This window comes from Trichechus manatus, unplaced genomic scaffold (genome assembly GCF_000243295.1).
Source record: "Trichechus manatus latirostris isolate Lorelei unplaced genomic scaffold, TriManLat1.0 scaffold00057, whole genome shotgun sequence".
Classification (NCBI taxonomy): domain Eukaryota; kingdom Metazoa; phylum Chordata; class Mammalia; order Sirenia; family Trichechidae; genus Trichechus; species Trichechus manatus.
The window spans coordinates 9,300,946-9,315,655 of record NW_004443993.1 but is presented as its reverse complement, the minus strand read 5'-3'; the positions used below and the strand labels follow the sequence as shown (position 1 = coordinate 9,315,655).

Genomic DNA, 14,710 nt, shown 5'->3' with positions numbered 1-14,710 from the left:
TTGGGTTGGGTTGGCTTGGGTTGGGTTGGATTGGGTTGGGTTGGATTGGGTTGCATTGACTTGGGTTGGGTTGGATTGGGTTGGGTTGACTTGGGTTGGGTTGGATTGGGTTGGGTTGACTGGGGTTGGGTTGGATTGGGTTGGGTTGTTTTCCTCTCTGAGGCTTGTTCCCAGCTGGCTTGTCACAGGGGAGGTTGGGTGCTGGGCACTCTCCCTGGAATGGGGCTGTTTGGGCTGCAGCCGCAGCTGCCTTGGAGTCTCCTCACCCACATGAGGACATTGCGGCGTCCTACCCTGGGGGTGAGTCAGGGCCTGTGGGAGTGTAAGGACCGGTGTCAGATGAGGGGTGCACGCTGGGCCAATACCCGAAGGTGTCTACACTCAGGCCTCAGGGGCCGACAAGAGTGGGCACAGACCTCCCTCGCCCTGCAGCAGAATGTCCAAGGAGAAGAAGCTCTTAGGTTGAGGCGGTGGGGGCCACCTCACCCCCAGAGCCCACGTGGTGCCCGCTGCATGGAATGCCTTATCTCCCTTCCTTGCGGGGAGGGAGGGTGCATGCTAGGAGACAGCAGCTCCCCAAGGTTCCAGCAAAGCCTCACTGAGGGCAGAGGGCATGAGCTGCACCCGGGGAGGACCGGGGGCCAGGGGGAGGCTTTCTTTTAAAACTTGATTTGAATCATGCATTCTGCCCCATGGTAAACCCATGTTTGTCTTAATATAAAGCTGTTTCTAGGTGCCAAAAGTCTCCTCATCCTGTGGCTTTGAGCCCCTGGCACACCTCGGAGGGCGCCACACACCCCACTTAGAGAAACATGTCTCTAAGGCCGTCAGCCTGACACCCACATCACTCTCTATCATTCTTCCTTTCTGTTTATCTATTCCAGCCCATTCATTCACGCGTGCATTCACTCACTTACAGTTTCCAAGCCCTCTGTGTGCATTGTGTAAGCTGGTCTGTTCCCTGGGAAGCCACCAGGTGGGGAATTTGGCCATGCCTGAAAGCTCAGGCAGGCTCCGTGGGAGAAAGACCTGTTGATCTGCTCCAGTAAAGATTACAGCCTAGGAAACCCTATGGGGCAGTTCTACTCTGTCACATGAGGTCACTATGAGTCAAAAATCAACTTGATGGCATCTAACGATAACAACAACAAGGCTTTCAGGTCACCATGCAGGGGATCCAGGCAGCACTGTTTCCAAAGCCTCCTGATGTGACTGTGTCCCCGCATGGGTCTTCACTGTGGCTGGGCTCCCGGTGACCCTCCCGGGGTCAGCATCACACTGTCTCTCTCCTCTGTAGACGGCGCTCGTTTCAGTTGGGTGTGACCTGGAAAAGAAGATCATCGTTCAGAAGTAAGTGCATTGATATTGGAGGAGTGGGGAGTGTGGGGTGTGTAGATGGGATGGGATTGGGTGACAGGTATTGATATCGGAGGAGGGGGGAGTGTGGGGTGTGTAGATGGGATGAGGTTGGGTGATGGGTACATAGATGGGTATCTTCGATTATTCTGTCTACATTTGTATATGTTCAACATTTCCATAAAGAAAAGTTAAGTAATTAGTAACAATAGTTTGAGTTTGAGTTTATGGCATGTTGGTTTCCCTTCCTTCACTTATTTTGGTAATAGTCACATTTTCTTTCCTCTTCCCTAATTGTGTGCTCATTCTATTTCTTCCTTTTAGTCCCCTAATTCCTCATTTTGATTAAAATTGCTGATGAGTTTTGTTTTTAATCTCTTGCTTAAAATTTTGGGAAATTTGCCCCTAGCATCCATAGCTACCCTAGAGAATAGAGCCACAAGAATCCAAGAAAAAAAAGAAGTTGCCATCCTTTTCCTTGGGCAGTGGTGTGCGGGTGTAACAACAAGCTCTGATTCCTCTGCTCCCGATTCGGATGGCAGGGAGGGGCGTCATGTGGCCTTGGGGCGGGCATCCTCCCAATCAACAATCCCAGTGGGCCCGAGTGAGTGGTGAGGGGCAACTGTGGGGTGAGGGCTCGAGGAAGATGGACTGGGCCCAGGGAGGAAGACGCCCCCTTTGGGTTGGGTTGATTTGGGTTAGGTTGGACTGAGCTGACGTGGGTTGGGTTGATTTCACACTAGCAATGTGAGACGTCAACCAGCTCTCAAAATTCCTAAAGATTTAACAGTCGGCTCCCAGGAGCTAGTCAGAGCCAGGGCAAGAACACACACCCAGATGATGATCCTACCAGTGTTCATTTTCCAGAATGGGAAAGCTTTATGGAATTAATACATTATATATAGAAAAATGTACAAGAAAGGTTTTTAAAACCAGACGCAAATCTTTTGCTGTAAAGAGAGTGGGGAGGATACTTGCCCACATATCTAACCAGCAAGGGATTTGTATCCGGAATTTATAAAGAATTCCCACAAATCAACATTAGGTGGCCGGGTGTCACAAATGGTTAAGCGCTTGACTACTTCTAAGGCGCATTCTGGCTGTACTTCTTCCAAGAAAGCAAGCAAGGCCAGTTGGAACTCACCCAGAGGTGCCTCAGAAGATAGGCCTGGCGATCTTCTTCCAAAAGGTCTGTCTTGAAAACACTATAGACCAGTCCTACTCTGTCACATGGGATCCCCGTGAGTCAGAATTGACTTGATGGCAACTAACAACACAGATCAATAATGAAAAAAGACAACCAAAAGGCTCCAACAGGCAAAGGAAGGGAGGGAAGGAGGGGAGGAGAGAGAGAGGAAGGAATAGAGGAAAACTCTGTCCCCATTAAGCCATAACTCCCCACTCCCCAATAACTTCTTCTTCCCCCAGTCCCTGGTAACTACTAACCTACTTTCTGTCTCTACAAATTCGCCTATTCTAGATATTTCATGTAAGTGGGATCATACAGTGTTTGTCCTTCTGTGTCTGACTTATTTCACTTAGCATGTTTTCAAGTTCATCCATGTGGTGGCGTGTGTTAGAACCTCATTTCTCTTTATGTTGTTGTTGTTAGGTGCCGTCAAGTAGGTTCTGTCTCATAGCGACCCTACGTACAATAGAAGGAAACACTGCCCAATCCTGTGGCATCCTCACAATCGTTGTTTTGCTTGAGCCCATTGTTGCAACCACTGTGTCAATCCACCTCGTTGAGGGTCTTCCTCTCTTTCGCTGACCCTCTGCTTTACCAAGCATGATGTCCTTCTCCAGGGACTGGTCCGTCCTAATAACATGTCCAAATTGCGTGAGACGAAGTCTCACCATCCTCACTTCTGTGGAGCATTCTGGCTGTACTTCTTCCAAGACAGCAAGCAAGACTGTGTCATCTGCATATGGCAGGTTGTTAATGAGTCTTCCTCCAATCCTGATGCCCCTTTCTTCTTCATATAGTCCAGCTTCTCGGATTATTTGCTCAGTATACAGATTGAATAGGTATTGTGAAAGGATACAACCCTGACGCACACCTTTCCTGACTTTAAACTATGCAGTATCCCGTTGTTCTGTACGAACGACTGCCTCTTGATCTGTGTACAGGCTCCTCACGAGCACAATTAAGTGTCCTGGAATTCCCATGCTTCGAAATGTTATCCATAATTTGTTGTGATCCACACAGTCGAATGCCTTTGCATAGTCAATAAAACACAGGTGAACATCTTTCTGGTATTCTCTGCTTTTAGCCAAGATCCATCTGACATCAGCAATGATATCCCTGGTTCCACGTCCTCTTCTGAATCTGGCTTGAATTTCTGGCAGTTCCCTGTCGATGTACTGCTGCAACTGTTTTTGAATAATCTTCAGCAAAATTGTCCTTGCATGTGATATTAATGGTATTGTTTGATAATTTCTGCATTCTCTTGGATCACCTTTCTTTGAAATGGGCACAGACATGGATCTCTTCCAGTCGATTGGCCAGGTAGCTGTCTTCCAAATTTCCTGGCATAGATGAGTGAGCACATCCAGAGCTCCATCCATTTGTTGAAATATCTCAGTTGGTATTCCGTCAATTCCTGGGGCTCTGTTTTTCACCAATGCCTTCAGTGCAGCTTGGACCTTTTCCTTCAGTACCATCAGTTCTTGATCATATGCTCCCTCCTGAAATGGTTGAACGTTGATCAATTCTTTTTGGTACAGTGACTCTGTGTATCCCTCCCATCTTCTTTTGATGCTTCCTGTGTCATTTAGTATTTTCCCCGTAGAATCCTTCAGTATTGCAACTCAAGGGTTGAATTTTTTCTTCAGTTTCTTTCAGCTTGAGAAATGCCGAGGGTGTTCTTCCCTTTTGGTTTTCTATCTCCAGGTCTTTGCACATATCATTATAATACTTTACCCTGTCTTCTTGAGCTGCCCTTTGAAATCTTCTGTTCAGCTCTTTTACTTCATCATTTCTTCCTTTCGCTAGTCTCTTCTGACGTCCATTTTGGTCTTTTCTTCCTTTCTTGTCTTTTTTTATGACCTCTTGCTTTCTTCATGTATGACATCCTTGATGTCATCCACAGTTTATCTGACCTTTACTCATTAGTGTTCAATGCATCAAATCTATTCTTGAGATGGTCTCTAAATTTTGGCAGGATATACTCAAGGTCATACTTCGGCTCTCGTGGACTTGTTCTAATTTTCTTCATCTTCAACTTGAACTTACATATAAGCAATTGATGGTCTGTTCTGCAGTCGGCCTCTGGCCTTGTTCTGACTGATGATATTGAGCTTTTCCATCATCTCTTTCCACAGATGTAGTCGAATTGATTCCTGTGTATTCCATCTGGCGAAGTCCATGTGTACAGTCGCCGTTTATGTTGTTGAAAAAAGGTATTTGCAGTGGTCTTGAAAAATTCTGTCATCTGATCTCCAGAGTCGGATCTCCGTTTCTATCACCAAGGCCATGTTTCCCAACTACCAATCCTTCTTCTTTGTTTCCAACTTTTGCATTCCAATCACCAGTAATTATCAATGCATCTTGATTACATGCTCAATCAATTTCAGACTGCAGAAGTTGGTAAAAATCTTCAGTTTCTTCATCTTTGGCCTTAGTGGTTGGTGCGTGAATTTGAATAATAGTCATGTTAACTGGACTTCCTTGTAGGCTTATGAATATTATCCTACTACTGACAGCATTGTCCTTCAGGATAGATCTTGAAATGGTCTTTTTGACAATGAATGCAATGCCATTCCTCTTCAAGTTGTCATTCCGAACACAGTAGACCATATGATTGTCTGATTCAAAATGGCCAATACCTGGCTAACAGACACATGAGGAAATGCTCACAGTCATTAGCCATTAGAGAAATGCAAATCAAAACTATAATGAGATACCATCTCACCCCAAGAAGGCTAGCATTAATCCAAAAAACACAAAATAATAAATGTTGGAGAGGTTGTGGAGAGACTGGAACACTTTTACACTGTGGGAATGTAAAGTGGTACAATCACTTTGGAAATCGATTTGGTGCCTCCTTAAAAAGCTAGAAATAGAAGTACCATATGAAACAACCGAGATGCCCATCAACAGATGAATGGATAAACAAACTGTGGTACATACACACAGTGGAGTATTATGCAACGATAAAGAACAATGATGAATCTGTGAAGCATCTCGTAACATGGATGAAACTGGAGGACATTATGCTGAGTGAAAAGACAATCACAACAGGACAAATATTGTATGAGACCACTACTGTAAAAACTCATGAAAAAGTTTACACACAAAAAGAAACAGTCTTTGTTGGTCACAAGGGATGGGAGGGGTGGGGGGAGAAATACTAAACAGACAATAAATCAGTGGTAACTTTGGTGAAGGGTAAGACAGTACGTAATACTGGGGAACCCCGCACAACTTGTACAAGGAAAGGTCATGGAAGCTCCATAGACACATTCAAATTCCCTGAGGGACCGAATTGCTGGGTGGAGGGCTGTGGGGACCACAGTCTCAGGGAACATCTAGCTCAATTGGCATAACACAGTTTATAAAGAAAATATTCTACATTCTACCTTGGTGAGTAGCATCTGGGGTCTTAAAAGCTTGTGAGCAGCCATCTAAGATACTCCACTGGTCTCACCCCTTCTTGAGCAAGGGAAAAATGAAGAAAACAAGATACAAGGAAAAGATTAGTCCAAATGACTAATGGACCACAACTACCACGACCTCCACCAGCCTGAGTCCAGTACAATTAGATGATGCCTGGCTACCACCATTGACTGCTCTGACAGGGATCACAACAGAGGATCCTGGACAGAGCTGGAGAAAAATGTAGAACAAAATTCTAACTCACAAAAAAAGACCAGACTTACTAGAGAAACCCCGAGAGTATGGCCCCCAGACACCCTGTAGGTCAGTATTGAAGTCACTCGTGAGGTTCACTGTTCAGCCAAACATTAGACAGCCCCATAAAACAAAATGAGACTAATGGGGCACAACAGTCTAGACAAGGACTAGAAGGCAGAAAGGGACAGGAAAGCTGGTAATAGGGAACCCAAGATTGAGAAGGGACAGTGTTGACATGTCATGGGATTTTTAACCATTGTCATAAAATAATATGTGTACTAACTGTTTAATGAGAAACTATTTGTTCTGTAAACCTTCATTAAAAAAAAAAGAAACAAGTACCACCATACAATCCAGCAATCCTGCTCCTTAGAATATATCCTAGAGAAATAAGAGCCATCACACAAATAGGTGTATGTACACCCATGTTCATTGCAGCACCGTTAATGACAGCAAAAATATGGAAACAACCTAGATGCCCATCAACGGATGAATGGATAAACAAATTATGGTATATTCACACAATGGAATACTATGCAATGATAAAGAACAATGATGAATCCATGAAATATAACATGGATGAATCTGGAAGGCATTATGCTGAGTGAATTTAGTCAGTCACAAAAGGACAAATATTGTATGAGACCTCTATTATAAGAACTCAAGAAGAGGTTTAAACACAGAAGAAAGCATTCTTTGATGGTTACGAGGGTGGGGAGGGAGGGTGAGGGTTATTCACTAACTAGATAGTAGACTAGAATTATCTTAGGTGAAGGGAAGGACAACATATAATACAGGGGAAGTCAGCACAACTGGACTAAACCAAAAGCTAAGAAGTTTCCTGAACATAGCTAAACACTTCAAGGGACAGAGTAGCTGGGGCTGGGGGCTGGGGACCATGGTTTCAGGGGTCATCTAGGTCAATTGGCATAACAAAGCTTATTAAGAAAATGTTCTGCATCCCACTTTGGTGAGTGGTGTCTGGGGTCTTAAAAGCTAGTGAACGACCATCTAAGATGTATCAATTGGTCCCAACCCACCTGGAGTAAAGGAGAATGAGGAACATCAACGACACAAGGAAAGTATTAGCCCAAGAAACAGAAAGGGCCACATAAACCAGAGACTGCATCAGCCTAAGACCAGAGGAACTAGATGGTGCCCGGCTACCACCAATGAGTGCCCTGACAAGAAACACAGCAGAGAGTCCCTGATGGAGCAGGAGAAAAGTGGGGCGTAGAACTCAAATTCTAGTAAAAAGACCAGACTTAATGGTCTGACTGAGACTGGAGGAACCCCAGAAAGCATGGCCCCCGGACTCTGTGTCAACCAAGAACTAAAATCATTCCTGAGGCCAACTCTTCAGACAAAGATTAGACTGGACTATGGGACATGAAATGATACTCATGAAGGGTGGGCTTCTTAGCTCAAGTAGATACATGAGACTAAATGGGCAGCTCCTGTCCGGAGGTGAGATGAGAAGGCAGAGAGGGTCAGGAGCTGGTTGAATGGACACGGGTAATCAGGGGTGGAAAGGAGAAATGTGCTGTCACAGTATAGGGAGAGCAGCTACGGTCACATAACAATGCATGTATAAATTTTTGTATGAGAGACTAACTTGAATTGTGAACTTTCACTTAAAGTGCGACGAGAACAACCACAAAAGGCCAGTACCAGCCCGTTTCCGCTCACTAATGCCGAGAATATCACTGTTTACGTATTCCATTTCATTTTTGACAATTTCCACTTTTCCTAGATTCATACTTCATGCATTCCACGTTCTGATTATTAATTGATGTTTGCAGCTGTTTCTTCTCATTTTGAGTTGTGCCACATCAGCAAATGAAGGTCCCGAAAGCTTGACTCCATCTATGTCATTAAGGTCGACTCTACTTTGAGGAGGCACCCCTCCCCCAGTCATCTTTTGAGTGCCTTCCAACCTGAGGGGCTCATCTTATGGCTCTACATCAGACAATGTTCCACAGCTGTTCATAAGGTTTTCACTTTATGGCCCAATCATATTGTACGAGTGGACCACGCTGTGTTTATCCATCGTCTGTTGATGGATACTGTCCACCTTGTGGTGATCGTGCACAGGGCTGCAGTCAACATTGGTGCACAGGTCTCTGTTTGAGCTGGTGTCTTCTTTTCCATCAGCAAAGTCATACCTGATTGTTGCAAAACCTCAAGCAGCGCACAGGTGTGTAAAGTAGGGCAGGAAAGCCCCTCCCACCCCCTGCAATGATATCTTCACTCCATGTCTTCATCTGGCATCCTCCGGGCATTAAAGACTTGATTTGTCTGTTCACGTGCTTCTTTCTTCTTTCATCCCGATGGAAGTGGGATCATATAGCCATTGGATTGACCCCCTCCCCCTCCTTAACCCTCTACCTCGGACATCTTCCTAAATGATCTGCCACGGCCACCGCACCCTTTTAACAGCTGCATGGTTTTCCTCAATGTGGCCAATGAGCTGCCCTTGCCTTCTGCCAGTCCCCCCAAACCCAAAACCCATTGCCCTCGAGTTGATTCCAACTCACAGTGACCCTATAGGACAGAGTACGGAAGCAGACCGTCACATCTTTCTCCGGAAGAGCAGCTGGTGGGTTCGAACCGCTGACCTTTGCGTTAGTAGACGAGCACTTAACCACTGAGCCACCAGGGCTTCTTGTACCAGTCTCCCACTGAGAGACATTTGTGGCTGGCACTGAGCTGCAGGGACCCACGGCCTTGGACACACCCCACCAGTGCCGGAGGGTAGGCAAGATAAACTTCCAGGGGCCAACAGCTGAGTCCAAGTTTCCTGCCAAAAGCCACTCCCAGCTGCCAGGACAAGCCTGGCTCCTTTGCCAGTGTGCAGGCTGGGGAAGGGGCCCAATGCCAGAGCTGGGGTTGAGGTCTGTCCATCTTCCCAGACTTTGCTCCTCTCACTTGTGAGGGGTTCTGATTTCCAATTCTCCGTGTAATGGACTGAATTGTGTCCCCTGAAAATAAGTGTTGTAAATCCTAATCCTTGTACCTGTGGAGAGGAGCCTCGGTGGCACAGTGGTTAAGCACTTGGCTGCTAACCAAAAGGTCGGCATTCTAGCCCACCAGCTGCTCCACAAGAGAAAGATATGGCAGACTGCTTCTGTAAAGATTACAGCCTTGGAAACCCTATGGGGCATTTCTACCCTGTTTTATAGGGTCGCTGTGAGTCGAAATCGACTGTATTGCAATGGGTTTGGCTTTTTTGATTTTATACCTATGAATGTAACCCCATCTGAGAACAGCATTTTCTTTTTACATTAACGAGGCAATATCAGCGCAGGGTGTATCTTAAACCAACCCCTTTTGAGATAGAAAAGGAGCAGATTAGGCAGAGAAGCAAGCACAGATAGGGGTAGATAGATGAAGATCTGCAAAGAACTGAGGAACAGCAGCTGAAAGAGACAAGGACCTTCCCCCAGAGCCGGCAGAGAGAGTAAGCCTTCCGCTAGAGCCAGCGCCCTGAATTCGGGCTTCGAGCCTCGTAAACTGTGACAAAATACATTTCTGTTTGTTAAAGCCTCCCCCTTGTGGTATTTCTGTTACAGCAGCACTAGAGAACTAAGATGCTCGGGTTCCGCATGGGGCTTACCACTTCTCACAATTTCTTGTTGCCCACAGCGACCTCTCTGCCTGCTCCAAAGGCATCCTGGACCCCGTGACCCTGCAGGACAATTACTACTACATCATCGAGAAGTGAGTGTGGAACACCTCTAACCCCCGCACAGGCATCACCCAGGGGGAGAGAATGCCCATGAAGAATCGAGAATTGCTTCAAAATTACCGCCTGGCCAAGAGAGAAAGCATGGAGGGTGGGGAGGGGGAGGTGGCAGAGCCCACGGCATGGGGGCGCAAGTGTGATTCCCCAGTTACAGAGAGAAGATACAGGGTTGTGGACAGCTGGCGTCTCAGCCACCTCGTGGGGGCTGACCCCATCTACCTTAGTCAGGGTTTGTGTTATATATATAATATATATATACAGTTTGTTCTAGTTGCTGTTGAGTCAGCTCCAGCTCAGGTGACCATATATGTAACGTAATGAAACATTGTCCAATCCTTCACCGTCTTCACGGTGTTTGGCATGTTTGTGTCCATTGGACAATATTCATTGTGATCCATAGAGTTTTCATTGACTGATTTTCGGAAGTCGATTGCCAGACCTTTCTCCCTAGTCTGTCTTAGTCTGGAAGCTCTGCTGAAACCTGTCTACCACGAGTGACCCTGCTGGTATTCAAAATACCGATGGTATAGCTTCCAGCATCACAGTAACACGAAAGCCTTCACAGTACAGCAAACTGACAGACGGGGTGGGATATATGATTTATATGAGACAGAGCGAGAGATTGATTGATTTTAAGGAATTGGCTCTCACAATTGTGAGGGCTGGCAAGCCTGAGATCCGTAGGTGGAGGAGTTCTGGCAAGACATATGGAGACAGAGAGAGCCCTAGGGAAACTCCTTTTTACTCGTTGGACCTTCAACTGACGGGATGAGGCCCACCCACACTGTGGGAGGTCATCTGCTTTACTTAAGGTCAACTGATGTCATCACATATTGTTGTTGTTGGGTGCTGTCCAGTGGATTCTGACTCATAGTGATCCCATGTGACAGAGTAGAACTGCCCCATAGGGTTCCCAAGGCAGTAATCTTTATGGAAGCAGACTGCCAGGTCTTTCTTCCAAGGAGCAGCTAGTGGGTTCGAACCACAACCTTTTTGGCTAGCAGCCAGGCACTTAATCATTGAGTTACCAGGGCTCCTTTTTGTTGTTGTTGTTGTTGGGTGCCGTCAAGTCGATTCCGAGTCTGTTCCGACTCTTAGCGACCCCGTGTTCAACAGGATGAAACACTGCCCAGTCCTGCGCCATCCTCGTAATTGTTATGCTTGAGCCCATTGCTGTAGCCACTGTGTCAATCCATCTCATTGAAGGGCTTCCTCTTTTAAAGGGCTGCTTTAATCACATGTAACGACTTCATAACCGAGTATAGAAGAGTGTTTGGCCAAAGTCACCAGAGCCTGGACAGGTTGACACAAAATTCACCACCATGCCATCTCTCCTTCCCGCTCTCCTTCAGGGAAGCCTACGATCCCAACTTCCTGGGCCAGAAGGCCACCGAGGACCTGAAGGTGCTGTACCAATACAATAAGCTGGGCTGCCCTAGCCTTGTCTACTACGACACCCCGTGGAAGCCCGTGGTGGAGCTGTAAGACCCAGCAGAGTGCAGTGGGGGGGGGGAGGGGGGCGGCATGGTCATGGCAGGGCCCTGTGTCCATCATCCTGGGGTTCCCTCATCAGGGGCCCCTTCCTGGCCTTTCAGTCTCCCCTTTGCCCTCAGGATAAACTCCACACCCCAGCCCCACCAGCCTCCCCCAGGCCTTCGCCCAGGCTGTGCCCTCCTCCTGGAATGTAGTCCTTGCTTGTCCCCTCTCAGCACAGTCAGTGCTTTCCTCCTGGACTTGACCCGTGTCTGTGGGCTCTTCTGTATCATCACAACACCCCTCGCCCCGTGTGCAGTTTCTTTCTTTTTTCTTTTTTTAATAATTTTTTTTTTTTTGGTGAAGGTTTGCACAGCAAATTAAGTTCCCATTTAATAATTTCTATACAAGTTGATCAGTGACATTGGTGACGTTCGTCATAACGCATAGACCTTCTCATTAATTCCATTCTGGTTGTTCCATTTCCATCAATCTAGTTTCCCTTGGCCCCTTACATTCTCATCTTTGCTTTAGAGTCGTTGTTGACTGTTTGGTCTCCTGGAGATGATTTTTTACAGAAGCGCAGTACTTGCGGGTAATATTCTTTACTTTATGAGCCTATCTGTTGTTTAGCTAAAAGGTGACCTCAAGGGAAAATTTTGGTTCAAGGTAGTCTCTGGGAGTCCTGCAGTCTCAACCGGTCTGGTAAGTCTGGACGTTCTAAGAATCTGAGCTCTGTTGCGTGTTGTCCCTTTCTATCAGGCCCCGCGTGTAATTTCTGCATCTACCTGGGAGTAAGTTGAGAACCCTGCACTGCATCGTCCCTGGGCTGGGCCATGGCCGCCTTGACCCTGTTCTAGCCGCAGACTAGCGCTGCCCTGTAGAACTTTCTGTGATGGTAGAAATGTTCCATCTAGGAGGCGAGGCCAAGACGGTGGAGTAGTCAGATGCTTCCGGTGGACCCTCTTACAACAAAGACCCAGAAAAACAAGTGATTCGATTATATATGGCAATCTGGGAGCCCTGAACATCAAAGGCAGAGTTGAGGAACTGGACTGAGTGGCAGGGGGAGGGAGAGATGGTTTGGAAGCAGCGAAGAGGTGCCAGACCTGACTCAGCAAGAGCCTGAGCCCTTCAGGCCTGAGCAGCTCGTGGATGAGTGGTGAGGCAGGCAAGCTGCGGTGCTCGGGAGGCATGTTTTCTGCACAGGGAGGGACCCAGCACCAGAGAGTCTACACGGCCACCCAGAACCAGTGAGAAGCAGCCCTCAATCCGGTGAAAGATAAGTAATTGTGTATGGCCTACTGCGTGGATCAAAAACAACCCCCTTAGGGAAAAACTTCTCTCCCATTTACCTTCCCGTTCTGCTCTGCACTGGGTCCTGGACCTGCTTCAGCAATTACCGAGTTCCCTGGGCTGGAAGTAGGATCCGTCACATGCCCAGAGCCATTCTCCCTGCCTTGGAGAGGGAACAAATTAACAAACAGGGGAAAAAATAAACTGCCAGTTCTCCTAAGCCTGGAACCCAGGGTAGGCACAGCTCCTTTGCCTAGGCACAGGCATAAAGGATCTATGGACTTTGAGTGCCTTTCCCCCTACATAGACTTGGGTGGGCCCATCTCAACAGCGTAGGTGCTCATTACTGTACTACAACAGGGTATATACTGGAACTCTAACTTCAACTGTTTCAGCTGTGAAGTGGCAGGTTCTTGACATTTGACACTGCTCTGCCAATTAAGCAGGGTCTTCACCTACCCACATCAGGTGCCTGAGGACTGGTGGCTCCACCCACGCCACCTAGCCACTTGCAAGAGGGGCCCATGAATAAGTGGTGCCCCCTGGTCCTTACAGCCAACAGCATTAGGTGCTCATAGTCTGGCTGCAAAACTGACCCACCTACGCGCTCTAGGGAACAGGGACACGCATTCCTCCTAGATACTCGGGGGTGGCCGTCAGCCCCCTGCCTTGCTCAGACTGTGTCCCCCCTCTGCAGCCAGATGCCTGTGCCTACACCAATCACCCATGCCTGTCTAGGACTGTAAGTGAGAGCCTACACCACGCACTTGGTGGCTATCTACCTGGGCACCTGAGCGGAATCTATACAGGAAGAGTGGGTGGACTCCTGAGCTCACATACCTATAACAGATCTAACCACCTGGTGACAGGACATTAGAACTTCAAAGCTGCCAATAATCAAACTGGCTCACACGAGCAGCCTATTTGGGCATATCAAAACAAAACAAAAAGCTAGGACACAGTAAACAAACATAAAATAAATATAATAACTTATTGATGGCTAAGAGACAGCAGTCAATATCAAATCACATAAAGAGGCAATCCATGATGACTTAGCAAGCTCCCAAAATAAAGAATCTAGAAATTTTCCAGGGGAGGAAAATTTCTTGGAATTACCAGAGGCAGAATACAAAAGACTAATATACAGAACTCTTCAAGAATTAGGAAGGAAATTGAGCAAAATGCAGAACACACAATAGAAGCAATTAAAAAGATTAGAGAGGAGCATAATGACAAATATAACAGACTGCAAGAATCCATAGAGAGACAGCAATCAGAAATCCAGATTAACAATAAAATTTGAGAATTAGACAACCCAATAGAAAGTCGCAGAATCGAGGCAATGGAAGTCAGAATTAGTGAGCTGAAGATAAAGCTCTTGACACCAACTTATTTGAGGAAAAAATCAGATAAAAGGATTTAAAAAAATGAAGAAACCCTAAGAATTATGTGGGACTCTATCAAGAGGAATAACCTACGAGTGATTGGAGTACCAGAACGGGGCGGGGGGGATAACACAAATACAGAGAGAATTGTTGAAGATTTGTTGGCAAAAAACTTCCCTGATATCATGAAAGATGACAAGATATCTACCCAAGATGCTCATTGAACCCTGCATAAGGTAGATCCCAAAAGAAAGTCACCAAGACATAGTCAAACTTGCCAAAACCAAAGATAAAGAGAGAATTTTAAGAGCGGCTAGGGATAAACAAAAAGTCATCTACAAAGGAGAGTCAGTAAGAGTAAGCTCGGACTACTCAGCAGAAACATGCAGGCAAGAAGGCAATGGGATGACATATATAAAGCCTTGAAGGAAAAAAACTGCCAGCCAAGAATTACATATCCAGCAAAACTGTCTCTCAAATATGATGGCGAAATTAGGGCATTTCGAGATAAACAGAAGTTTAGGGAATTTGCAAAAACCAAACCAAAATTACAAGAAATACTAAAGGGAGTCCTCCGGTTAGAAAATTAGTAACATCAGA

General features: G+C 46.4%; 1 protein-coding gene across 1 annotated transcript in view; it reads left to right on the top strand.

Moving 5' to 3' along the window:
- Nucleotides 1–14,710, top strand: part of CATSPERD (cation channel sperm associated auxiliary subunit delta) — an 89,419-nt gene that overhangs the window by 53,936 nt on the left and 20,773 nt on the right. Inside the window, exons 16-18 of the mRNA XM_023733091.1 lie at nt 1,298–1,350; nt 9,857–9,931; nt 11,309–11,437. Of these exons, the coding sequence (XP_023588859.1) occupies nt 1,298–1,350; nt 9,857–9,931; nt 11,309–11,437 (257 nt within the window). The remainder of the gene's footprint in view (nt 1–1,297; nt 1,351–9,856; nt 9,932–11,308; nt 11,438–14,710) is intronic.